This window comes from Choloepus didactylus, chromosome 2 (assembly GCF_015220235.1).
Source record: "Choloepus didactylus isolate mChoDid1 chromosome 2, mChoDid1.pri, whole genome shotgun sequence".
Classification (NCBI taxonomy): domain Eukaryota; kingdom Metazoa; phylum Chordata; class Mammalia; order Pilosa; family Megalonychidae; genus Choloepus; species Choloepus didactylus.
In genome coordinates, this window is record NC_051308.1 from 198972971 (window position 1) to 199000436 (window position 27466).

The window sequence follows — 27466 nt, forward strand, 5'->3', positions numbered from 1 at the left end:
CCATATTAGTGAGGCATTATAATGTTTGTCTTTTCGTGTCTGGGGTACTTCACTCAAAGTGCTGTCCTCAAGATCCATTCACCTAGTTGTGCGTTTCCCAGCTTCATTCCTTCTTGCACATGCTCAATATTCTATTGTATACATACACCACAGTTCGCCATTCTGCTCATCAGTCAATGTACCCTTAGCCCACCTCCATCCATTGCAAATTGTGAATACTGCTGCCATAAACACCAGTGTGCAAGTGTCCATTCATGTCTCTGTTCTCAGATCTTCCAAGTATATACCCCATAATGAGGTTACAGGACCTTATGGCACCCACATACTTGACTTCTTGTGGAACAACCACACTGTCCTCCAGATAGGCTATACCATTCTACTTCTCCACCAAGAGTGGATAGGTACATCTCTCTCTCCATTTTTTCTCCAGCACTTATATCCCTCTCTTTATATTTTTCCCTGAAATTTTATAGAGATATATCCACATCCCATACAATCATTTATACTGTATGTAACTGTGCAATCAGTTATATACAGTATCATCATATAGTTGTGCATTCATCATCACAGTCAGCACTTGAACATATTCATTACTCCAAAAAAATTTTTTTAAAGAATAATAGAAAGATTAAAAAAAATACAATACAATACAATACAATAATTAGGTCAGATGACACCACCACCACCAAGAATCCCATACCCATCCTTTATATCCCCATCTCATAGACATTAGTTTTGATATATTGCCTTTGTTACATTTAATGGAAGCACATTACAATGTTACTGTTAACCATAGACTCCAGTTTGCATTGATTAGATTTTTCCCCAATACCATCCACTTTGCAACACCTTGCAAGGTTGACATTCATTTGTTCTCCCACATTTGGGCTGTTTCCTTCTCTTGGGAATTGTGAATAATGCTGCTATAAACATCAGTTTACAAATGTCTGTTCATGTCTTAGCTTTCAGTTCCTCTGAGTATATACCTAGTAATGTAATTGCTGGATCATATGGCAGTTCTATACTTAGCTTCCTGAGGAACTGCCACACTGCCTTCCAGAGTGGCTACACAATTCTACATTCCCATCAACATCAACAGTGAATAAGTATGCCTCTTTCTCCACATCTTGTCCAGCACTTGTAATTTTCTGGTTTATTTGATAATGGCTCTTCTAGTAGGGGTGAGATGATATATCATTGTGGTTTTGATTTGTGATTCCTAAAAGCCAGTGAAGTTGAGCATCTTTTCATATGTTTTTGAGCCATTTGTATTTCCTCTTCAGAAAAGTGTCTGTCCATGTCTTTTGCCCATTTTTTAACTTGGGTTGTTTGTCTTTCTGTTGTTGAGTTGTAGGATCTCTTTATATATTCTGGATATTAAACCCTTATCTGATACTCAGTTTCCAAATACTGTCTCCCATTGTGTAGGCTGCCTTTTTATTTTTCTGACAAAGTCCTTGATATACAAAAGTGTTTCATTTTGAGAAGATCCATTTTATCTATTTCTTCTTTGGTTGCTCGTGCTTTAGGTATGAGGTCTAGGAAACCACCTGCTATCACAAGATTTTTTAAGATATTTCCCTCACTAGACTCATTGTTTTGTCTCTCAGACCTATCTTAGCTCCACACTTGCCTAGACCCAGTGGCTAATCACAAATATCTGAGTCTTTCTGTAATGAGCTACTTAGAATAGTTATTTATTTATTTATTTAAAAAAAAGAAATCCCTAGACTATTTAACAATATGCGCTTTAGGCTGTTATCTCTTTCACCTAAATGTATTATGGGGCACTATGGCTAGATGCATAAGTATTTATGGTTGTTATTTCTTCTAGATGAATAGCCCCTTTTATTAATACATAGTATCTTTTGTCTCATTTAATTGTTTTACATTTACCATCTAATTTGTCTGGTATTAGTATAGTTATGCTGCCCTTTACTTGTTGTTGTTTGCCTGGAATATCATTTCCAACCTTTCACTTTCAACCTATTTTTTTTGTTTGGGTCTGAAATAAGGCTCTTGTAGACAGCATAAAAATGGATCCTGTTTTTCATCCATTCTTCCAGTCTATGTCTTTTGACTGGGGGAGTTTACTCCATTAGTATTAAATATTATTACTGTAAGGATAGTACTTTCTTCAACCATTTTGTCCTTTGGATTTTATATGTCATATCTTATTTTTTCTCTTTTTACTCTTTTAGTTACCCTTACTGATAATCTTCATTTCTACCCTCTCCTCCAGACCTGTCTCTCCAGTCTTTTCATATCAACCTGTAGCATTCCCTTTAGTATTTCTTGTAGAGCAGATCTCTTTCTTATGATCTTTCTCAGTATCTGTTGATCTGTAAATATTTTAAATTCTCCCTCATTTTTGAAGGACAGTTTTACTGGATATAGAATTTTGGGCTGGCAGTTTTTCTCTTTTAATATCTTAAATATATCATACCACTGCCTTTTTGCCTCCATGGTTTCTGCTGAGAAATCCACAGTTAGTCTTATTGAGCTTCCCTTGTATGTGATGAATCACTTTTCTCTTGCTACTTTCAGAATTCTCTCTTTGTCTTGGACATTGGACAACCTGATTAGTAAGTGTCTTGGAGTAGGTCTATTTGGATCTATTCTGTTTTGGGTACGCTACACTGCTGGACAGTAATTTGATGTCTTTCAAAAGATTTGGGAAATTTTCAGTGATTCTTTCTTCAACTGTTCTTTCTGCCCCTTTTCTCTTCTCTTCTCCTTCTGGGATGCCCGTAACATGTATATTTGTGTACATCACGTTGTCATTCAAGTCCCTGAGATCCTGCTCATATTTTCCATTCTTTTCCCTATCTGTTCTTTTGTGTGTAAGATTTCAGATTTCTTGTTCTCTTGTTCACCAATTCTTTCTGCTTTTTAAGTCTCATGTGGTATGTCTCTATTGTCTTTTTCATCTCTTCTATTGTGCCTTTCATCCCCATAAGTTGTCAATTATTTTGCAAGTTTCCAAGTACTTCTTTATGATCACCCAGTGTTTTCTTTATATCCATCATCTCTTCTTCATATTTTCCTTCAACTCATTGCATTGATTTAGGTTTGTTTGAACATCCTTAATTAGTTGTTTCAACTCTTGTATCTCATCTGAAGTGTTAGTTTGTTCCTTTGACTAGGCCATATCTTCACTTTCTAGTACAACTAGTGTGTTGGTGTCTGGGCTTCTTGTTTTCTTGGTTAGTTTATTCTGTAGGTTGTTTTCTCTTTCTTGCCGATGGTTTTCTTCTTGATTGGCTTTGTGCTCTAACTGTTCTTTGACATTTGGTTTAACTTATTCCAGACCTCTAGCAGTGCTTCAGTTTAGATGAAAGAATTTTTTGAGCTCTTATTTTTATTTTTTCCCAGCATATATGGAATGATTTTTGAGATTTCCCTTTTTTGTGCAGTTGTTTCACCCCCCAAAAAAAACTTTCTCTTCCCTCTTCCTCCTTAGAGAATGTTGATCTGCTCTTTGTTTTGACCCTGTTTGCTTTTAACATTCCTTTCATTACCTCTAGCAACTTTTACCTGGAGGGAGTGTCCCCCCAAGAGAGAATCTACCCCAGTCAAATTTCCGCAGACAGTACAGGTCCAGGACTCATGAATGGGTTGTAGTTCAGTATCAAGTTTCCCTAAGGATGAGACCAACAGGGTGCTAATCTTTCCTGTGAAGCCTCCTGATTCTGTGCTTTTTCTGTCCTGCCCAGCATGTGGTACTCTTCAGCCCAGTGATCCTGCAGGCCTAAGGTGGTACTGTGCTTTAATTGTCAGCTGACCTCACCCCTGCCAGGGGTGTGGTTGAGACAGAGGCTGCGAGGGAATTTGAAACTTCTATTTGAAACTGTTGCTGTTTTCCCAGCCTCCGGGGTCTGAATTCTCTATGTATCACTCACCCTCTGTGCTAGGCCTCACACCCTCTTTTCTTGGGGAGGACCTGCTCCTCAGCTCCCTGTTCCCTGCAGGTTGGTAAAGCCACAATGACTCTCAAGCAGCCTCACTTCCCCTCCTGCTGGAAGGTGTTTCAGACATAGGTTGCTCTATGCCCTTTGTAGGTTGCAACCATTGGTAATATCCTATTTCCTAGGGTCTGAATTCTCTGAATGACACTGGCTAATTGTGCAGGGCCCTGACCCCCTTTTCTTGGGGAAGATCTGTCCTTTAGGGAATTATCTCCCCCACCTGATTAGTTACTTTGTCTCTCAGTCAACCCTACTTCCACCCCTGCATGGAGCAGGGCTGAAAATGGAGACTGTGGGCTGCTTTCTTTAATGGACTGTTTAAAAAAAAGAAGTAAGAAAAAAAAAAGAAGAGAAAAAAAGAGGAGAGAAATATAAAAGAAAGTAGCTGTTCTCAGAGTTGCACCCCAGAATCTTGGATTCACCAATCAAGAGCTGAAGTTGGTACCTGGCTCTATGTTCCACTTTTCTTGGGTTACAGCCCTCCTCCAGCATTCTGAGCTCAGCCAACTCCAGATGCCTCCAAGTTTTAGTCTACCCTGCTTCTTCCCTTCTTGGAGCAGAGCTGAAAAAGAAGCCCTGGTTTCTTTCTTTCTTTTTTTTTTTTCTTATTTGACTGAAAAGTTTGTTCAAATGATTATAATATATTGAAAGTATCAGTGTTTAAGAGGATAATTAAAGGATTTTATTTTTAATGCAATTTTATTGAGATATATTCACACGTCATATAATCCATCCAAGGTATACAATCAGTGGCTCACAGTGTCATATAGTTGTGTACTCATCACCATACTCAACTTTAGAACATTTTCATTACTCCCCAAAGAAATAATAAAAATAAAAAAAAAACCACCCAAAACATCCCATACCCCCTATCCGCCCCATTATTTATACATTTTTTGTCTTTATTTTGTTACTCCTCTGCCCATACACTGGATCTAGGGAGGGTCAGTCACAAGGTTTTCACAATCACAAGGTCACATGATAAAAGCTATATAGTTATACAATTGTCATTGAGAATCAAGGCTTCTACATGATAATTCAACAGTTTCAGGTATTTCCTTCTAGCTATTCCAATACACTGGAAACTAAAAAGAAATACCTATATAATGCATAAGAATAACCTCCAGTATGACCTCTCAACTCTATTTGAAATCTCTTAGCCACTGAAACTTTATTTTGCTTCATTTATTTTCCCCACTTTGGTCAAGAAGGCATTCTCAATCCCACATTGCCAGGAAGACTTATAACCCTGGGAGTCATGTCCCATGTATCCAGGTTTCTTTCTTGATTGCATTGTAAATTTATCTATGCTCAGAACTGATATTCAGCAGTATGAATTCATTAATCAGATCTGCAGTTGGTGCCTGGCTGAGTTCCCCTTCCTTGCTACTAGAAGAAAGGGCTTCTGTTTCCCACCAGGGAGTAAATCCGAGTCAGCATGCCTTGACAATGGGGGAGGGACACCAGCTTCCATGGCGTGGAAGGATTTACTTACAGCATTTTCCTGAGATCTGTCAGTTTCTCCACTCATTCCTGGCTGGTGTACAATGTGCATCTGGTCTCCGATGCCCCCCAAACAGTTTCTTCAGACAGTTCTGGCTATTTACTAGCTACCCTGGAGGATGCACTAGACCCTACAACTCCCTATGCTTCCATCTTAGCTTTCCCTTGGCCATTAATATTATAATTATCATTATTTTTTATTGTTTCTATTGATACCTCATACTATCTGTTAGATAAAATTGGAAGATTGCCTTTTCTAACCTAATGCTAAGTACAAGAACTTTTTATGGCATCTCTTAAAGCTTCCCATGCTTGTACTACTCCTGTAACATAGACCTCTCTGCTTTCCATTCAGGTGAATGTTTATACTGTACTAAAATCATCCTCTCTATGGCACTCACATTAAACTTCTGGGATGAGTCTTCTTGTCTTTACTCTTTTTTTTTTATTTTGAAATAATTTCAAACTTACAGGATAATTGCAAAAATAATATAAAATTTGTACAGAGAACTCTAATATACCCAAATACCCAGATCCATTAACTTTTAGCATTTATTCTATCCATTCATCCATCTATTGATTTATCTATCTATATCTATATCTATGTCTATCATCTTCTAAACATTTGAAAATAGGTTGTATGCATCATACTCCTTGAGTATTTAATACTGCCATGTACATTTCCTAAGAACAAGGATAGTCACTTATGTAACCAACCACCTTAAATATAGTTATCAGGTTCCAAAAAATTTAACATTGATATGTAACTTACAGTCTGTACTCCAATTGTTTAAAAAATGTCCCAATAATGTTCTTTTGAACATTTTCTCCTCGATTGTCATTAGATCCAGTCCAGGATCATGTGCTGCATTCAATTGTCTTTGTATCTTTAGTTTCTCTCTCTTTTTTAATTGTAAAAATATATATGTGACATAAAATTTCCCATCTTAACAACTCCAAAGCATACAATTAAATGAGATTAATCATATTCACAATGTTGTGCTACCCTCACCACCATTCATTACCAGAAATTTCCCATCACTCAAACAGAATCCTTTCACCTACTATGCATTAACTCCTCATCTGCTACCACCACCACCACTTGCCCTGGTAACCTGTTCTTTACATTCTCTATAAATTTGCATATTCTAGTTATTTCATATAAACGGAGTCATACAATATCTTTCCCTTTGTAACATGTCTTCAAAGTTCATGTATATTATAGCATGTATCAGAATTTCATTCATTTTTATAGCTGAATAACATTCCATTGTATATATGTATATCACATTTTGTTTATTCATTCATCTGTTAATGGACATTTGGGTTGCTTTTACCTTTTGGCTATTTTAACTACTGCTGGTATGAAAATTGGTGTACACATATCTTTTGGAGTTCCTGCTTTAAATTCTTTTGAGTAGATACCTAGAAGTGGATTGCTGGGTCATATGGTAGTTCTAAGTTTGACTATTTCAGGATTTAATTGCTTTTTAAAAAGCAGGTATTTTTTGACTCATCTCTGTGCCATCACTAGTGGGAGACAGAAAAAAGATGTGACACAGTTCCTGCCTTAAGAAGCCTACACTTTCTTTGAAGAAATATACATTTACTTTTGTTGTCATTGTTATGAGGCAAACCAGATTATGAAATTCTTTTTTTATTATAATTTGCCAAAGTAGAGAAGAATGAGTGATGACTGAATAGTCAAGGGGTGCTTCAGATAGAAGGCATGTTAAAGGCATATTTATGTATAAATAAAGGCATTTATTTATACATTCTTTTGTCCATTAATTTATTTTATCATTTAAACTTTTGTTAGCAATCTACCATATGCCACATCTATGATTTCACCAAGTAGGCAACATCATGGGGGAATGAGTCCAGGCAAAGGAAAGAGCATGTAGCTATACCACTAAATTGTTTTTAGGGTGCCGTGAGTAGCTTCAGTGTGGATAAAGCATATGGTTCAAGTGGAAAGTGACAGGTGATGATGATCAAAAAGTAGGCTTGGGCCAGATCATGGAAGAGCCTTGTGAGCCAAACTGAAATGTGAGGATGGGGAGTCATTTGAAGGGTTTTTAGCAGGAGACTACTCCCGAGACCTGTGCTTTTGAAAAACTTTTCTGGCAGCAGAATGTATGTTGGGTGGCAAGAGGAGAAAGCAGGGTGGCAAGGTACCATAGGGCTTATAAGCACAGACTTTGTAATCACACTGGCCTGGGTCCAGCACAGGCTCTGCTGCTCTCTAAACTTGTGACCTCAGGGAGTTTCGTTACCTCTTGGTGCTTCGATTTTCTTGTCTTATTAACAGGGATGTTAATAGCCCCTAGCTTATAGGGTTATTGTGAGGATTAAATGGTTATACATACAAAACACATTTCACAATATTTGAGACATAATTGGAGAATAATAATCAAAATAAGTAAAAAAAAAAATGAGAAGCATATTCCAAGTGAGAGGGGTATTTCTCCTCCATAGTTCCAGCCCAGCCCCTTTTGCCTTTTTTCTTTGTATTACTTCAAAGTCCTCATGGGTTTGGCCTTCTGATCCCTACTTAAATAGATTTCTGTTTGTATCCTTAGTAGAGTCTGGAAAATCCAGATCCTGAGCAGCATCTTGGTTTCCCTGAATAATTACTCCAGAGCCCATTACCTTTAGTCTGTATGCTAATCAGGTTAGGTATCACCACCTGCCCAGGAGAAGCACTGGGACAGCTTCAGGTATTAGATTAATTCTCCTGATACCACATAATCAAATCCAGTGGAGATGGCATATTCTGAGAGTCAGGTTGCTGAACTTGGCTAGAAGAGGAGAAAACTAGGGTGATTACATTTAAAGCATGGACTTGGACAGGATATACTGGTAAATGAAGAGTTGAAAACATCAGTGTCATAGTCTGAGGGGCCTTATGACTGTAGAAATCACCTTCATAGGAATGCACAGGCACCCTGGGGTTTCTGAGTCAGGTCCAGGAGCAATTATTACAGGCCATTTGCTGGAGCCCTCAAAGTCACTTTCACCGCGGACAGTGTCTCTCAATATGAATCTGGAATCCTCAGACTAGCTTATGGTACCAGCCTCACATTCCTGCATCTTCAATCACATCACAAACATAGCCCATCATCTCTTCTATCTATACCCTCATCCCTTCACTGTTCTGTTCTCTCTCTAAATTTGACTTTCCACTGCTGCCTTCCCTTTCTGAACTTTTCAACTTTACATGTTCCATTTTTCCCCTCTCTGGAACTCAGCTTCATGGTAAATCACCTCACTTGGATCCTTAGTCTCTTGTCCATTGATTCCTTTTCCTCTTGGATACTTAACAAATATTGACAAAATATTTGTTGAATATAACAACAAGCTAAGGCTTGACTCTCCTGGAGGACGCTATTTCTCTCATTGCTCTCTTAGGAACTGCTCATTCTCCCACACTCCATGTAAAGAAGGATTAGGAGGGGCCAACTTTCCACCTCATTCTGCTCTGCCACTTACAGGTCATTATTTCTCTACCTCATCATTGGTAGCTCCAGAATGTCAGTATAGAAAAGTTTTGGGTCTCAATCTGGTTGGAAGGAAGATTTCCTAGAGAATTCGTCTTAAAGCTTTATTTACATTACAAGAAGACTGTTGTTCTTATATGTTTATTCGAAGTGACCTTAGGAGTAGGAGGCTAATGGAATCCATTGGTGGGCCTAAGCTCAACCCCAGACAGCCCTTGATACTACCACTGACTTTTATGTGAAAAGCCCTATTCCTTTGTGGCTTATGCTGGGTACCTCTACCATCCTATCCTCCTCTTCAGCAAGCTCAGGTTCTTACCCATCTTAGACCCCGTGGCCCATTACTTTTCTATTAATGTTATCAAATCTGCCCTGTTCTCTACACCTGTGCAGCTACTACACTGTCCTTCTGATCACTTTCATCTACTCCTTGGACTAGCACAATCATGGTACTTCACTTCCTAAAACCTTTCAAAGTTTTCCTGTGATTTTCAGGGTAATGTTTACATCACTTAATATGGCTTCTATGGTCTGTTTCTAACTTGGCTTCTCTTCAAATGCATTTCTCTTCATTCCCCTTCTCACTCTATATTTTAGCCATGATGAATTCCTTGCAGTTTAAACATTTTACATCACTTGCCTCCTGGCTTTTGCACACACTTACTTATGGAATGCCAACAGTATATCATTTATTAGGAGGAACTGTGAAGGAGTGGTAGAGGTCTTAGACTTAGAATCAGACTGAAACATTTGAATCCAAGCTCTGCCATTCACTAGCTATGCTGGTTTGGATGTATTATGTCCCCCAAAATGCCATGTTCTTTAATGCAATCTTGTGGGAGCAGACATATTAGTGTTGAGTAAGTTGGAATCTTTGGATTAGGTTGTTTCCATGCAGATGTGACCCACCCAGCTATGAGTAATACCTTTGATTAGATTATTTCCATGGAGGTGTGTTCCCACCCATGCTGCCCCACCCATTCAGCATGGGTCTTGATTGGTCTACTGGAGCCCTATAAAAGCTCAGACAGAAGGAGCTCAGTGCTGCTTCAGCCAAGAGAGACATTTTAGAGATGGCCGTTTTTGCTAGTCCAGAGTTTGCCTGGGAGAAACTAAGAACATCCCCAAATGCCTAGAAAGAAATGTCCTGTGAGAAGGTCATTTTGAAACCAGAACTCCAGAGCAGATGCCAGCCACGTGCCATCCCAGCTGATAGAGGTTTTCTGGGCACCACTGGCCATCCTTCAGTGAAGGTACCCTATTTTTGATGCCTTACCTTGGACACTTTATGGCCTTAAGACTGTAACTTTATAAACAAATAAACCCCCTTTATAAAAGCCAATCCATTTCTGGCATTTTGCATAAGGGCAGCATTAGCAAACCAGATAAGCTGGGTAAGCTGTTCAACTTTATTGGACTTCTATGACCACATCTCCAAAGTGGGATCACAGTACTCACCTTAAAAGAATTGTTATGAGGATTGAGTAAGATACTAAATGAGCTACATTCTAGGTACTCTCCTTCCATTCCTTCCTTCCTCTTTTTCTTCATTCTCTCTCTATCTCTATCCTACTTTTCCTTCTTTCCATTTTGTCTCCTTCTTCCCCTTTGCATTTCATTTAATGTGGGATTCATAATATCCAGGACTGCACACATGCAGTACAAGCAACTGTAATTGGATAGCACAGGGACCATCTAGTACTGACCATCTGATCTCCGCATCCTTTGCACAAGTAAAGTATCAGTGTCATGTAATCACTGCTCTTCCACAGGAAACCCACAGCCTCACCTCCCAACCTGGCCACGGTAAGTTGACTGGCCTTTTTCATTTGGTCTCTTCAGAAAGACACTAAGGTAGAAACAATATTCTGAAACAAACACTGGCATGTTATAGTGATGTTGGATCTCTTAACAATTTTCTCCACACTGCTCTACCTGGAACCAGCACAGTTCTTGTTTTTCTTAACCTCATCTGCACAACCTCCTCCTCACACCTTCCTCCATGTGCCCCTGTGTACCATGGCTTCTTGGAATGCTTGCTACAGACAAACCTTCCATCCTCCAACCACTGTGCCACCACCTTCCAGAAATACTCTTGCAATTGAGGAGTTTCCTAACTGAGCCTGGTGGATAAGACTTGAAGTAGTCAATAAAAAAGCAAGACTTACTACAAAATGTGAGGTTATCTGGCCTGGAGTTGTTAATGGAAGAGCATGGAAAAGGCACAGTTTAAGATGGGTTTTGTAGGATTAACAGGATTTGAAGAGACAGAAATGAGGGACATTTCCTGCAGGGAAGCAGCATGAAGGATTTGGATATCATAAAGCATGTCTGGGGCAAAAGCCTGTGAAGTGGGATAACATGAAAAAGTTATAGGAACTATAACTGGAACATATTTTCATTTTCTCCTGTATGTCTTCCAGTGTTCCTTTCTAGAAAACGAATATGATGGCTCATACAGAAGATTTTAAAGAAGTATTTCCCAAAAGTGCTTCTGTGGAAAATTAGTGTCATGGAATTCTCTACAGAAAAAAAATAATAATTTGGAGAAATGTCGAATATTCTTTTCTCTCCTTTGAATATCTGCAATGTATATTGGCCTATTAAAAGCCCTGAATTAGCTTTGTAATGAAGAAACCTGACTTCTTTGTGAAAAATAGGCCTCCCTTACTTATGTCTCTATAACACTGCACTCTTTATTTCCCCTCAAGACACTTTTTAGAATCTGTACCTATATTGTCTATTTACTTTAAATTTTTTATTCACTCCTTCCCTACTAGAATATACACTCGTTAAGGATGGAGACCTTGCTTATCTTTTATACCACTGTACATCAAGAGCCTAGCACAATGCCTGGGCATATAATAGCAGCTAAAAGAAAAAAGTGGTTGAAGAAATGAATGAATGAAACGTGTTCATCTTTGTTTAACTTTGCATTTTCCAAAGTTGATAAAGGGTAAGGCTGGAATTTGAACAAAGTGCTGCCGTTTTCTAATCTGTGTTTTTGACCTTAGGTGTTATGTTTGTCTTCTCCCCAGCCCAGTATCCCTGATGTTATTGTTTTTCTTCTGGACATTTATTCTGGTTTATTACCTTCTGAAGTTTGAGTTATTGTCTGATATGCCAAAATTTATTTATTTTTATCTTTCAGGCAAAGGCTGCCACCTAAAAATGTTTACTACTACCGCTGTCCAGATCACCGGAAGAATTATGTGATGTCCTTTGCATTTTGTTTTGACCGAGAAGAAGATATTTACCAGTTTGCTTACTGCTACCCATACACATATACTCGTTTCCAGCATTACCTTGACAGCCTGCAGAAGAGAAACATGGATTATTTCTTTCGGGAGCAGCTAGGCCAGAGTGTGGTAAGGCTGTGTTGGGATTAGAAACAGGCTGACTGGGGGGAAAGGTCTTAGTAATACATTCTTTATAGAGTGCAAATAATGAACGTTGGTGCTTTGTAGACTATATGCTCTGGAACTTTTAAAAATAACTTGCTTTTATTGTGTAATTCATTTCTATTACAGACACAATGAAATCATAGAATAAGATATGATTGTCTTCATTCTTAATGAGGCTGATAGAACTCTAACAAAATAGAAAAGTTCTAATGAATTCTAAATACTCAGAGAAAAGAAGGCGGTTTCTACTGGGTGTTACAAATAGTATGAAATTATTTTATGAGTGTGAGACTCTGAGATGAGGAATAAATTTGTTGCTTAGTGAATCCAATTTAGTGAAGCCACTCACTGGTTAGTAAGTGGTTTACAGTTTGATTGTACTGATAGCAATGCATCCGCTCTCTGTGCCATCCATCAGTTCCCAACCCCTCTTCCCTGCCCCAGGTTTAGTGTCCTAGATCTGGAGATTTCAGTTTTCCCTACTATATTAGTTTCCTATTGCTGATATAACAATTTACCACAAACTTGGTAGCTTAAAACAGCACAGATTTATTATCCTACAGTTTAGGAGATCAGAAATCCAATATTGGTCACACTGGACTAAAATCAAGATTATCAGCAGGGTTGCATTCTTTCTGAAGACTCTGGGGAGAATCTGTTTCCATGCCTTTTCCAGCTTCTAGAGGCTGCACACATTACTTGGATTATGGTTCCTTTCCATCTTCAAAGCCAGCAGTGGCTGGTTGAGTTTTCCTCATGCTGCATCACTCTGACACTGATTCTTCTGCTTCCCTCTCTGACTTTTATGGGCCTCTGTGATTACTTTGGGCCTAGCCAGATAATCCAGATTAATCTCCTCATCTCAAAATCCTTAATTTAACCACATCTGCTAAATCCCTTTTGCCATGTAAAGTCATATATTCACAGGTTCCCAGGATGAGGAGTTATGTTTATGGGAAAGAGGGTCTGAGGGTGGGAGGTTTATTCACCCTAACACACCTTCCTTCTCCCTTTTCCTCTCTCTCTACCCAGCCCAAGCCAGGAATCTGAAGTTGTTCTGCACATTGAATTCAGGACACCATAGATCTTGTTCTCTGGTGGCTAGTAAAAAGGAAGCAAGTTATAGTTTGGTTTTATGTTTCATTCTTCAAAAGGTGTAGATTGTGCTCCTAAAATAGGTATAATGAGAAGTCTCTAAATGAGTCAACTGAGGATAATGATGGAATTGGCAAAAGATACTATATTTGGGGTTTGGAAAAATGTTGGTGAAGAAATGAGCTCTGCTTAGGGTCTGTGGGTTCCACAGAGAAGTGAGTCCCACTTCTAAATAAAAGTTCTCAAGGTTGGACTGTTTAAAATACAGAGTCTGGTCCTATGTACCCAAAGAAAGAGAAATAAAGAGGGCCTGGGGATGGCTCAGGTACCCAAGCACCAAATCAGTTCTCAAAAGCTAGTAATTATGATGATATTCTTAGAGTTTGAGATTCCTCTATGCACGAAAATTTAACTAAATTTACTAAATTTTGCTAAATGTATTCCAACCTTCTTTCTAAGGTGGGTGGAATGTGTATATGATGCCTGTGTATTTTGAACTGAAAATTGGGGCACATGGTGTATCAGTCAGTGTGCTGGCAGGAAACAGATGGCAGACTCAAATTAGGATAATTTGAGGAGGGTTTAATAACTGGGCTCTTTACAAGATGTGGACAGAGTATAGAGAAACCACAAAGCATAGTTTACTTCCCTGAGGCTAGTAACAGCTCAAAGGGTGTGAGGGGAGGGAAAAGTTATCAGAACCCAATAATAGAGAGTCATGTCATGGGCCACCTTAATAGGAACAGTGACCTTCAGTTGAAGAATACAGTTGGCCTGAGATGACCCCATAGGAGGGGGCTGAGGAAAATAAATACATAGACCTCATTCTCCTTCTTCCGTCTGATCTCCTGCTCGGGATCCCTGTTGTCCAACCTAACCAGAAGTCAGAGGGTGTTTTATTTTCCTGTGCTGCTTAAGTAAATACAATGAAATGGTTTGGCTTAAACAATGGGAATTTATTAGCCTACAGTTTTGAGGCCAGGAAAATATCCGAATCAAGACATCATCAAGGTGATGGGTTCTCCCCAGGACTGGGTCCTTTCTGCAGCCAAAAACTCTTGGCCTTTAGCTTGTCACATAGAAAGATGCAAGGTGGTGTCTTCTGGTCTCTCCCTTCTCTTCTGAATTCCATTGATTTCAGCTTCTGGGTGCTCCATCTGTGGCTTTCTCTCTCAATGTCCGAATTTAATTCATTTTAAAGGACTCCAGAAATAGGATTAAGACCCATCCTGATTGAGGTGGGCCACACCTTAACTGAAGTGACCTCATCGAAAGTCCTACTTAAAATGGGTTCACACCCAAGGAAAAGAATGAACTTAAGAACATGTGTTTCTGGGGTACATATAGTTCCAAATCATCACACTTCACCCTCTGGACCCCAAAAAGACATGTTCTTTCCAGATACAAAATATGTTCATTCCATCACAACATGCTCAAAGCCTTAAGTCATTTCAGTTACAGTAAGTACCTAATTCGGATGTCTGTGGACCTGTGAAACTTTGAGAATAAGTTATCTGCTTCCAATATATGAAGGAGGGACAGGCGTAAACTAAACATTTTCATTTCGGAAGGGAGAAATTGGAAGGAAAACAGGGATCATGGGTCCCAAACAATTCCAAAACCCTACAGGAATACTCTATTAGATTTCAAGGTCTGAGAGTCATCCATGAATTGATGTTTTGTCCTCCGGACCTGATGGAGTGGCATGCTCAACTGATCAGGTGCTTGATAGTAGCCATGCTCTCCTTCAACACTGTGGTGAAGGCTCCACCCTCTTCAGGCATAGGGATGGCTGCCAGGCTCTCCACAATCCCGGGGACACAAGTTCCAAGTCAAGCGTTGGGGTGGCGGCCAGATTCTTTGCAATCCTGGGGCATAGTCTTCACCCTCTGACAACTTTGTGGTGGCAGCCTGATTATCTGCAATCCCCAGGGCACAGGCTCCACTCTCTGAAAAAAATGGGATGGCAACACTTTTCCTCAACAGTGGGATGGAGGAACCACTGTCTCCAAACATCAGGGCAGACTCACCTTTCCATACACATGGGTGGGCCCACTCTCTTGACCCAAGAAGATGTCTTCAGTTCAGACTTCAGCTTCCATTGTTCTGCCCTTGGAGTGATTGTTCCTTCAATCTATCCCTTTTCTATCCCTTTTAGTCCAGGCTAACAGTAGTTCCATTCATACTGATTATGCAAAAAACTTGTTGATTTTGCATGTAGTTCACAGGGGTCCAATCCATCAGGCAAAAGAACTTTTCACACATCCTTCCTGAATATCTGCATCTTCAATCCTGACTTGCACTGAAATGGCTGGCTGGATCCATGTTCAGTGAAGCCCTCACATGGAGCACTATTCTCTGGGAATTCATTATCTGGAAGCTCAGAATTTTCCAAACCACCAATTTCTTGTTTATTTGTGCCCAGGAGTTCAGCTCTCAGCTTATTCCTTTCCTCTCACATTTTACTATAAGCTGCAAGGAGAAACCAGGCTGTACTTTTCACACTTAGCTTGGAAATCTCCTCAGCTAAATATCCAAGTTCATCACTCTCAAATTCTGCCTTCTATCTGACATCAGAACTCAATTTTGCCAAATTCTCTGCCACTTTAAAACAAGGCTAGCCTTTTTTTCCAGTTTCCAATAACATATTCATCATTTCCTTTTAAGCCTTCATCAAAAGTATCTTTAGCTTCCATATTTCTACTAACAGTATCTTCAAAGACCTTTTCTATCAAGCACCTCACAATTCTTCCAGCCTCTAGCCATTATTCAATTACAAAGCTGTTCCCACATTTTTGGTATTAGCAATAGCAGCACCCCTCTCTCCTGGTACCAAAATCTGTTTTATTTTCCTAGGATGCTTAAGTAAATACCATGAAATGGTTTGGCTTAAACAATGGGAATTTATTAGCTTACAGTATTGAGGCTGGGAAAAAATGTCCAAATAAAGACATCGTCAAAGTGATGAGTTCTCCCTAAGACTGACTGTGGCATTCTGGGGCAAGCTGCCAGAGATCCTTAGTCCTTAGCTTGTCACACAGCAAGGCACATGGTGCATCTCCTGGTCTCTCCCTTCTGTGGCAGGTATATTGATTTCATCTTCTACGTGCTCCTTCTGTGACTTTCTTTCTCATTGTCTGAATTTTGTTCTGCTATAAAGGACTCCAGCAATAGGATAAAGAGCCATCATGACTGAGATGGGATACACCTTAACTGAAGTAACCTCATCAAAACATCCTACTTAAATGGGTTTACACTCACAGGAAAGGTTTAACTTTAAGAGCATATTTTTCTGGGGTCCATACAGTTTCAAACCATCATAGAGGGCAAGGAAGCTTGTTGATGTAACCCATTTGAATCAACTCCTGGGCTAAAGAAAATGGTGAAGAAGGGCAGAGAGTGAATACAAAGAGGGTAAATAGAACATTTCAAGCACATGTTGTCCAATTAACAATATACTGTTGTTGAAAGTGAGATTATTTGAGATAGGACTAAAATACATTCTAAGATTAATGTTTGTCTACATATAAATTGTGATATGATTTCATTAAATATGATTCATTAAATATATGATGTCATTAAATACTTGTGATTTTTAAGAGTAGGATTTGTGTATTTCATTCCTGAGTCCACCTCAGTCCCCTCTTTTATTTATGCCGGGCAGCATATATGTGCATATTAATGATTATTGAGTGAATGGATAAATGAAACAATGAAGTAAAGTATGTATCTGGAGGGAGTGTGAAGAACAGAGCAATAGAAAGTTGATGGGGGAAATAATGGGATGTTAGGCTGCCAATAATAGATATCTAAAATAATAAAAACTTAAAAAGGTAGAGGTTTATTTCTCTCCCATGTAAAAGTCTAGAAGTAGGCAATCCAGAGCTGAAAAAAGCCTCAGGGAGTTCCTCACCTTTCTTCTCTGCCATCCTTAGGGTGTGTCCCTCATCTTATGATCCAGCATGAAATTCTGCCATGGCATCCATGTTATAGGCAGCAGGGAGAGAAATGAGAAGATGTTATGTGGCACTTTTATTTGCATCCCCTTTACTAGAAGTCGTATTTATACTTAACCAAAGAATGGTTGGAAAATTTATTCTTTATTCTGGGTGGTCAAGTTTATTCATTGGTGGTTTTATTGCTATGGACAGAAAGAATGGATATTAAATGACAACCTTCAGTCTTTGTCACGGGAAGCCTAAATTCTGCTTCTAGCTCTAACATCAGACTATTTATATAACTTGGAAAGCTACTTCACCTTTCTGGTGACAACTTCTTCATCTATAAAGTGAGCAAGTTGGGCTAGAATAGTAGTCTTCAGATTATTCTTTGAGGGACTCCTCAGTTAGGAAAAAATAATAATTTGCGACCCTTTTCCTATTTCAGACTCTGTAAGAGGCACTGTGGGGATGTATAATGAGGTTACACAAGTCTTGGTATACTTCCAAAATATATTCTCTGTGAGAGGAAATAAGACATGCCCAATGGCTGTAATATTTATTTCCTGCAATTTTATTGAGATATAGTCACATACCATACAGTCATCCAAAGTGTACAATCAGTTGTTCACAGCTTCATCATATAGTTGTGCATTCATCCACACAATTTTTGAACAGTTTCATTTCTCCAAAAAATAATAAAAATAAAAATAAAAAAGAACACCCAAAACATCCCATTTCCTCTATTATTCATTTACTATTTTGTCCCCCTTTTTCTACTCATCTGTCCATACACTGGATAAAGGGAGTGTGAGCCACAAAGTTTTCATAATCACACAGTCACACCATATAAGCTATATAGTTATACAATCATCTTCAATAATTAAGGCTACTGGATTGCAGTTCAACAGTTTCAGGTATTTCCTTCTAGCTAGTCTATCTAATATTTTTAAAAGTATATAGTTAAGAACATCATGAATTATTTAAAGAATTGGTGGTTAGAGTAAGCATCATGGAGAAAGTAGGCTTCAAGCTGAGCCTTGAAAGATAGGTAGGATTATTATGGACAGAGGCGGGGAGAAGATAGCCCAGAAAGCAGGAACAACCTGAGCAATTGCTTGGTGGTAGATGTTTAGATGTCTGGTTTGACAGAAATAGGGACTTCATGTTGGGGGCTACTAGAAGATGAAGATACACAGGGAGAATGGAGCCAAACTGTGGAAAGCCTTAATTGTCATATTAAGTATTCTTGACTATATCTTTTATTCAAATGCAACAGACACTGAGTCAGGCACTTTATCCATACCATCTTGTTTATTCCGCAAAAGAGTGTACTGGGTGGAATTATCCCAGATTGGGGGATAAATAATCTAAGTCTAAAAAGATAAGTTACTTGGTTAAGGCCACATGGCTAGTTACGATCCAGGCAGGATTTAAACTGAAGCATTCTAAAACCATGTCATGGTCTTTTAATTAACCCATTGGGCTTACAGAGACCCAAAGTAAACTTTTTAGAAAGGGATCACTTTATCCAAAGCAACAACTTAAGAAAGTAAGTATAGTGGAAGTTCAGGGTTTCATTGTGCTGTCTGCCCTAGGTTAGTGGGAGTTCTATGGATTGGCTACACCCCCCTGTTCCAGGCCTTGAAGCAAATACCGATCATTGAGGCTTTGTGGCATACTTTTGTAGACAAGACAATTCTGGGTTACCAATGTGTTTGATGTGGCTTGCGTCTGAAGGCACCACTACAATTAGTTAATCCTTGTTCCAATTTGGAGGGAGGATAATTACAAGTGGGAAGGCTAAACATGCCAACATCCAGATCTTAGGGTGAACAGGCAGAAGGCAAGATTTTTAATTTCCAGAGCTGGAACTATTAATCACCATGAGCATAGCTGCTACTAATTATGTAATCCAAATGGCATTTGTTTGTTACCCTTGCTAAAACCACCAAGCGAAACTCCTTTGTATATGCATCAAAATAATGATCTGACATTTAAAGTAAAGACTTCCTGTAAATAATCCTTTTTTTCTTGTTATTTTAACAGCTTTATTGGCGTATAATTTCATACCATAAAACTCACCCATTGTAAGGATAAGATTTTTATTAAATTTATAGAGTTGTTTAACTTTCACCACAATCCAGTTTTAGAACATTTCCATCACCCCTAAAAATGCTCTTGCTCATCCCCACTCCCCTTCCCATTAGTCAAATACTGATCTGCTTTCTAACTAAAAGTTGACATTTATAGACATTTCATTTGATGGAATCATACAATATATAGTATTTTCATCTGGCTTCTTTCACTTAACGTAATATTTCTGAGGTTCATCCATGTTGAAGTATGTATCACGTAGCATGAAAAATAATAATTCATTTTTTTCTTTTTTAAACTTTTTATGTTGAAATAATTTCAAATTTACAGTAGTTAAAAAAAAAAAGAAAAACAATTCAGAGAACTCTAATATACCCCATACCCAGATGAACCAACTTTTAACAATTTGCCACATTTGCTATATCATTCCATCCATCTATCCATCTATCTACCTCCTTATCCCTCTCTCCCTCTCTCTCTCTCTCTCCCTCCTAAGTATTTGATAGCAGATTGCATACACCATGCTCCTTTAACACTTAATGCTTCCTTTATACTTCCTAAGAACAAAGATGTTCACTTATTTAACCACATTAATTAGAGTTATCAAATTCATTTAATTTAATATTTATATAAAGCATACAGTTCACATTCAAGTTTTTTCAATTGCCCTCAAAATGTTCTTTTTAGGAATTTTCTCCTCCATTATTATTAAATTCAGTCCAACATCATGTATTACATTTAGCTGTCATTGTCTCTTTAGTTACTCACTTAAAAAAATGTGTTAAAAATATATACAGCTTAAATTTCCCATCTCAACCACTCCCAAGAATATACTTCAGTGGGATTAATCACATTTACACTTTTCCATCACCCCAAACAGAGACTTTACATACACAGTGAGTTAACTCCACATTCCCCATTTCCCTGCCCTGTACTCTACTTACTGTCTCTATGAATTTAAATTATAGAATAATACAATATTTGTTCTTTTGTGTCTGACATTTCATTCAACACGATGTCTTCAAGTTCCATCTATGTTGTCACATGTATTAGAACTCCATTCCTCTTTATGGCTGAATAATATTCCATTTTATATATATACCACATTTTATTTATTGATTCATCTGTCAGTGGACAGTTGGATTGCTTTCAGTTTTTGTCTATTGTGAATAATACTGCTATGAATATTGGTGTACATGTATCTGTTGGAGTCCTGAATTTTTTTTAATTCAATTTTATTGAGATATAGTCACATACCATACAATGATCCAAAGTGTACAATCAATTGTTCACAGTACCATCATATAGTTGTGCATTCCTCACCCCAATCTATTTTTTGAACATTTTCCTTGTACCAGAAAAAAGTGAAAATAGAAATAAAAAATAATAGTAAAGAAGAACACCCAAATCATCCCACCCCACTCCCACCTTATTTTTCATTTAGTTTTTTTGTCCCCATATTTCTACTCATCTATCCATACACTGCCATAAAGGGAGTGTGATCCACAAGGCTTTCACAATCACACTGTCACCCCTGTAAGCTATACTGCTATACAATTGTCTTCAAGAGTTTAGGCTATTTGCAAAGGCCCCGAGGCAGGACTGGCCTGGTGTGTCGGAGGAGGAGCAATGAGGCCCATGGGGCTGGAGTGAGAGAGTGAGGGGGAGAATGGGGGTGGGGGGTAGGGAGGGGACGGGGCAGGTTGTGCAGGGCCTGAAGGGCCACAGGGAGGACATGGGCTTTTCCCCCAAGGAAGGTGGGAGCCATGGAGGGCTGTGGGCAAAGGAGGGAGGGCTCTGACTTGGTGCTCACAGGTGCCCTCTGGCTGCTGCTGGGGGGATAGACTGTGAGGTTGAGGATTAGAGTTGGGGGACCAGGGTGGAGGCAGAGGAGAGGAGAGAAGTGGGTGGAGCTGGGGTTCATTTAGGGGCTGCAACCACATTCCTGCCAGTGATCCTCACCCCTTGTCTCACTATAAAAAATTGTTCGCTCTGGCCGAGCTATGGCCTGCACTGTTCTTGTCAGCAGAGGGGTGAGCCATGGTCTCTGACATTCGTTTTGAGCCCCCAAACCCTTTTTCCAGGAAACATGACCATAGTAGAAAGCATCCCTTCTGCTACTGCAGCCTGACTGGCAGCAGGTTCCACGAAGGGCTCTGGGAACCCAGTTTGAGAACCACTGGTGCCCCCCACAGCCACCCCACCCTGCACCCCCCACCCCAGGCAAGCAGGGTGTTTTTCTAAAATGGGCACCAACTCATGAGACCTGAGTGACGGCTGTCAAAGGCCTTGATGCGGTGGGCTCTGTGTCACTGATGGTGGTCTTTATTTGGGGACAAGCACTGTGGGGATGTCGGCCATGGCAGGCAGAGACCTGGGGGCCCCTGGAGCCCCTGCAGCCACCCTTGGACCATGGCAGCCAGGGCAGAAGATGGGAGACACGGAGTGGCTGGCTCTGTCCCACCGAGCTGGTGCATCAATTATTGACACCCTTTGTGTAGGGTCATGAAGAACCATGACCAGCGACCAGCTGCCAGCGGCTTGTCCCAGCTTCCCAGAGCCACTCATGGTAGTTTCAGAATTTTGTGAGCCAGTTGTCAAAACACAGCCATGATGGAAAAATGACAGGTGGACCATGTACATATAAATTAACTGTATTTAAAATGAAAGGATGGGATATTATCTATCAATGAAAAGGAATGACATACAGATACATGTCACAACATGGATGAACCTTGAAGATTCAGTAAAAGAGGACAGACACACAAACCCCTTATTATATGTTCCCATTTATATGAAATATCCAGAATTGGCAAATCTACAAAAACAGGGAATAGATTGGTGGTTGTCAAGGGCTGGCAATTGGGGGTGATGGCTAATGTGTACTGAGTTTCTTTCTGGGGTGATGAAAATGTTCTAAAATTGATCATGGTTATGGTGGCACAGTTCTGTGACTATACACAAATCACCAAATTGTACACTTTCAATGGATGATTTTTGAGCTACTGTATTTGAATAATTCTATGTCAAGAAAGCTGTTATAAAAAAAAACCAAAGGTGATAAATATGAAAAACTCCTACCTTTCTAATTATTTTACTAGGAAAAAAACAAAAAGGAATCAAGTCTACTGAGTTGCAATTTGGTAGTTTCAGGTATTTACTTCTAGCTATTGCAATACATTAAAACCTAAAAAGTGTTATCTATATAGTGCATAAGAATGCCCACCAGAGTGACCTCTCGACTTCATTTGGAATCTCTCAGCCACTGAAACTTTATTTTGTTTCATTTTGCATCCCTCTTTTGGTCAAGAAGATGTTCTGAATCCCACGTTGTTGGGTCCAGATTCATCCTCAGGAGTCATATTCCGCATTGCCAGGGAGATTTATACCCCTGCATGTCAGATCCCATGTAGTGGGGAGGGTGGTGAGTTCACCCACTGAGTTGGCTCAGCTAGAGAGAGAGGACCACATCTGAGCAACAAAGAAGTACCAAGGGGGAGACCCTTAGGCACAATTATAAACAGGTTTAGACCCTCCTTTGCAGTAACAACTTCATAAGGACAAGTCCCATGATACAGGGCTTGGCACATCAAACCACCAGTCCTCACTCAATGTTTGTGAGAACAGCAACAATCCAGGTGAGGAAGCCCAACACCTGTGAATTTTCCCCTAGCTCCTCAGGGGGGGCCCTGCATATATATTTTTATTCTCTGTCCAAATTTCTTTGGGATGTGTCGCTATTTCATACTAACCTATGCAAACCTACCAGGTCTCACTTCCTGTTAAAAGTTCCATGTAATTATGGTATTTGAACAAACTGTATTGAGTTAAATTGTTTATGAAGTATAGATCTTACACCAACTATACTTCTCTACCCTTGGTCTCACATAGAATTTGAAATTTTAAAGTGCAGTCAATATTGTCCTTTCCCCTTTGGACCAATTTGCCCTAGTCCTAACCACATATGCTTCATTCATATCTCTAGTTGAAGTCTGGACTCTCTTTCAGCTTTTTAAACAGTTGGTATATGTGCTAATACTGACATTCATATCTGCCAAGTTCTAGCTCTGAGTTTCAGGTGTCAGATACCCAAAGTTCCAGGGATCGATCAGGTTATACACAAAGGGATCAGCATCTTGGAATCTGGAGATAGCCATTACAATCCAGGAATAGATGTGACTGCTGTAATAGCTTGCAATCTAGGGATCATTACAATAGGCATTCCCCTGATAAGCTGTGCTCTAAGGTTCAATTCTGAGTTTACACATTGTAGTTAGTCCATATATTGGTGAGGCATTCTAGTGTTTGATTTTGTTTCTGGCATAGTTCACTTGAAATGCTGTCTACAGGTTCCATTCACTCTCACAGTTACTCGGTATTCCATTGTATGCACACACCAGAGTTCATCATTCTGATCCTCAGTCTATGTACCCTTAGGCCACCTCCACCCATTGCAAATCATGCATACTCCCTCCATAAACAGCAGTGTGCAAATGTCCACTCATGTTCCTGCTCTCGGATCCTCCAAGTAAATGCCTGCTAATGAGGTTGCAGGACCTTAAGGCACCCACATACTTATCTTCATGTGGAACCATCCCACTGTCCTCCAGAAAGGCTATAGCATTCTGCCTCCTAACCAAAGTAAATACATACATCCCTCTCTCCATGTTTTCACCAGGACTTTTATTCCTGTTTATATTTTTCCATACAATTTTATAGAGCTATATTCACATACCAAGTAATTATCCACAGTGTACAATCAGTTGTTCATGATATCATCATACAGTTGTGCATTTATCACCACAGTCAGCACTTGAACATTTTGATTGCTATGAAAAAAAAGTTTTTCTTAAACAAATAATAAAAAAGATAATAAAAAGAAATAAAATATCATACAATACAATATAATAGTAGGGTCAGACAACACCACCACCAAGAATTCCATATCCCTTCCTTATATCCCCCTCTCATACACATTTAGCTTTGGTATATTGCCTTTGTTACATTTAATGGAAGCATATTACAGTGTTACTGTTGACCATAGACTCCAGTTTGCGCTGCATGTTTGACGTTCATTTGTTCTCCCACATGCAAGAACAGTTTTATATTTGCACATTTAGTCACAATCCTTAACCACTCCAGTTTTTGCTAAGTTCACCAGTCCCAGTCTTCATCTTCTATCTTTACCTCAGGTGTCTTTCATGCCCCTAGCCTACCTCTTCAGCTCTACTCATGGACATCTTTGTTCAGTGTAGGTAAAATATTGTGCTACCATCACACAGTATTATACTATCTATTTCTGGATCTATACAATCAATGCTGCTGAACATTTCTGTAGTCCTTCAGCATCAAATGCCAGATCTCTACCCTCTTTCTATCTCCTGGTACCCTGTGTTATCAGCTTTTAACTCTCAAAGTTTGCTCATTAATGTTAGTTCATGTTAGTGAGACCATATGGTGTTTGTCCTTTTGTTTCCAGCTAACTTCACTCAACATAATGTCCTCAGGGTTCATTCACATTATTATATATTCTGTGTCTTTGTTCTGTCTTACAGCTGTGTAATATTCCATAGTGTATATGTACCACAGTTTGTTTATCCACTCATTCGTTGATGGACATTTGGGCTGTTTCCATCTCTTGGCTGTTGTGAATAAAGCCACGATAAACATCAGTTTACAAATGTCTGTTCTTGTCTTAACTTTCAGTTTCTCTGAGTGTATACCTAGTAATGGAAGAGCTGGGTCATACAGCAACTCTATACTTAGCTTCCTGAGGTACCTCCACACTGTATTCCAGAGCGCTTGCACCATTCTACATTCCCACCAACAGTGTATAAGTGTGCCTCTTTATTCACATCCTCTCAAGCACTCGTAATTTTCTGTTTTTTGGATAATGGCCATTCTGGTAGGTGTGAGATGATACCTCATTGTGGATTTGATTTGCATTTTCCTAATAGCCAGTGAAGTTGAACATTTTTTCATTGTTTTTGAGCCATTTGTATTTCTTCTTCAGGAAAGTGTCTGTCCATGTCTGTTGCCCATTTTTTAATTGGGTTGTTTGTCTTTCTGTTGTTGAGTTGTAGGATTGCTTTATATATTCGGGATATTAAAGCCTTATCTGATATGTGGTTTCCAAATATTGTCTCCCATTGTGTAGGCTGCCTTTTTACCTTTCTGACAGAGTCCTTTGATGTACAAAAGTGCTTAATTTTGAGGAAATCCCTTTTGTCTATTGTTCTTTGGTTGCTTGCACTTGGGGTGTAAGGTCTAGGAAACCACCTCCCATCACAAGATCTTTAAGAAATTGCCCTAGATTTTCTTCTAAGAGTCTTATGGTCTTAGTGCTAATGTTTAGGTCTTTGATCCATTTCTAGTTAATTTTTGTATAAGGTGTGAGATAGGGGTCCTTTTTCATTCTTTTGGAAATGGATATCCAGTTCTCCAAATACCATTTAATGAAGAGGCTGCTCTGTCCCAGTTGCTTGGGCTTGACTGCCTTATCAAACATCAGTTTTCTGTAGATGTGAGAGTCAATGTCTGAACAACTCAATTCAATTCCATTGGTCGGTATAGCTATTTTTATGCCAGTACCATGCTGTTTTGAGCACTGTGGCTTTCTAATATGCTTCAAAGTCAGGTAGTGTGAGATCTCTCACTTTGTTCCTCTTTCTCAAGATATTTTTGGCTATTTGGGGCATTTTGCCCTTCCAAATAAATTTGGTTATTGGTTTTTCTGTTTCGTCAAAGTAAGTTGTTGGGATTTTAATTGGTATTGTATTGAATCTATAAATCAGGTTAGGTAGAATTGACATCTTAATTATATTTCATCTTCCAATCTGTGAACTATAATTAATAGTACAATTATAAGAATGTTCTTTCATCAATTGTCACAAATGTACCATACTAATTCAAGATGTTAATAATAGGATGATATAGGAGAAGTTTGTATTTTAAGCATGATTTTTCTGTAAACCTACAACTTGTCTGATAAAGATTAATTGTACAAACATACTGGGAGTTGTAGGCATACCAGAAGTGGATTGGCTTTTATAAAGGGGATTTATTAGGTTACAAATGTTTGCGGTATGGAGCCTTTAGTTCTCCTGGTGACCCAGACCCTTTCGGAAATTATGGCCTTTCGTGAATTGTCTCCCCCACTAGACTTACTGCTTTATTTCTCAGAGCTATCTTTGCTCTGCTCTTGTCTGGGCCCAAATTGCAAGTCTTTGAGGCTTTCTGTAATGGGTAACTTAGAATATTTATTTTTTAAAAAAAGATAAAAATATTTAGACAATGTTTTAAATATTAAAAATATTTAAAGACAATTGCTTTAATTCTGTCCTTGCAGTTCTGATGGGCTATTGAAATGCAAGAAGACAAGGAGTTGGAGAACAATTGAGGTGCAAACAAAGAAACAGAAAAAAAAACAGCTTTTCAGAGAAGGTCCCTGGCCCCTTGGGTTTGCATATTTACCTGATTCTGTTTGAGTCCAGCCCTTCTCCATATTGTGTTCACCCTCAACTCCAAAAGTCTCTGTTTTTTGTTTTTTGTTTTTGTTTTTGTTTTTTGTTTTTTTGCTGTTTTTGCTAGCCCTATCTCCTCTCTACTGGGCTGACAGCTCCCAGATTCCCCAGTGCCTGGTCTCAGTTTATCTATGCCTGGAGTTTTTGGTCAGCAGTCTGAGTTTGTTAATCAGTTCTGCAACTGCAGTTCTCCCTCCTGATTCCCAGCATGGATGGCCCCTCCTCCCTCAGGAAACCAGTTGCAAAACAGTCTGTTGTGCCTGGCAGGGAGGGTCGTGGGCCACCTGGCCACAAGAACTTACAGATTTCACTGATCTCAGTTGCTCCACATGCTGGAGACTGTTGTATGATTCATGTCCAAACTCAGGTTCCCCTGATGTTCCTGGTACACACAATTCCTGGCTATCTACCAGCTGCCCCAGAGGAGTAACTAAGACC

The 27466-nt window shown here is 39.2% G+C and overlaps 1 protein-coding gene across 4 annotated transcripts in view; it reads left to right on the forward strand.

Moving 5' to 3' along the window:
* Positions 1 to 27466, forward strand: part of AGBL4 (ATP/GTP binding protein like 4) — a 1783169-nt gene that overhangs the window by 1142987 nt on the left and 612716 nt on the right. For all 4 annotated transcript variants that reach the window (XM_037827269.1, XM_037827268.1, XM_037827270.1 and 1 more), the window contains one exon: positions 12123 to 12339. In XM_037827269.1, the coding sequence (XP_037683197.1) occupies positions 12123 to 12339 (217 nt within the window). The remainder of the gene's footprint in view (positions 1 to 12122; positions 12340 to 27466) is intronic.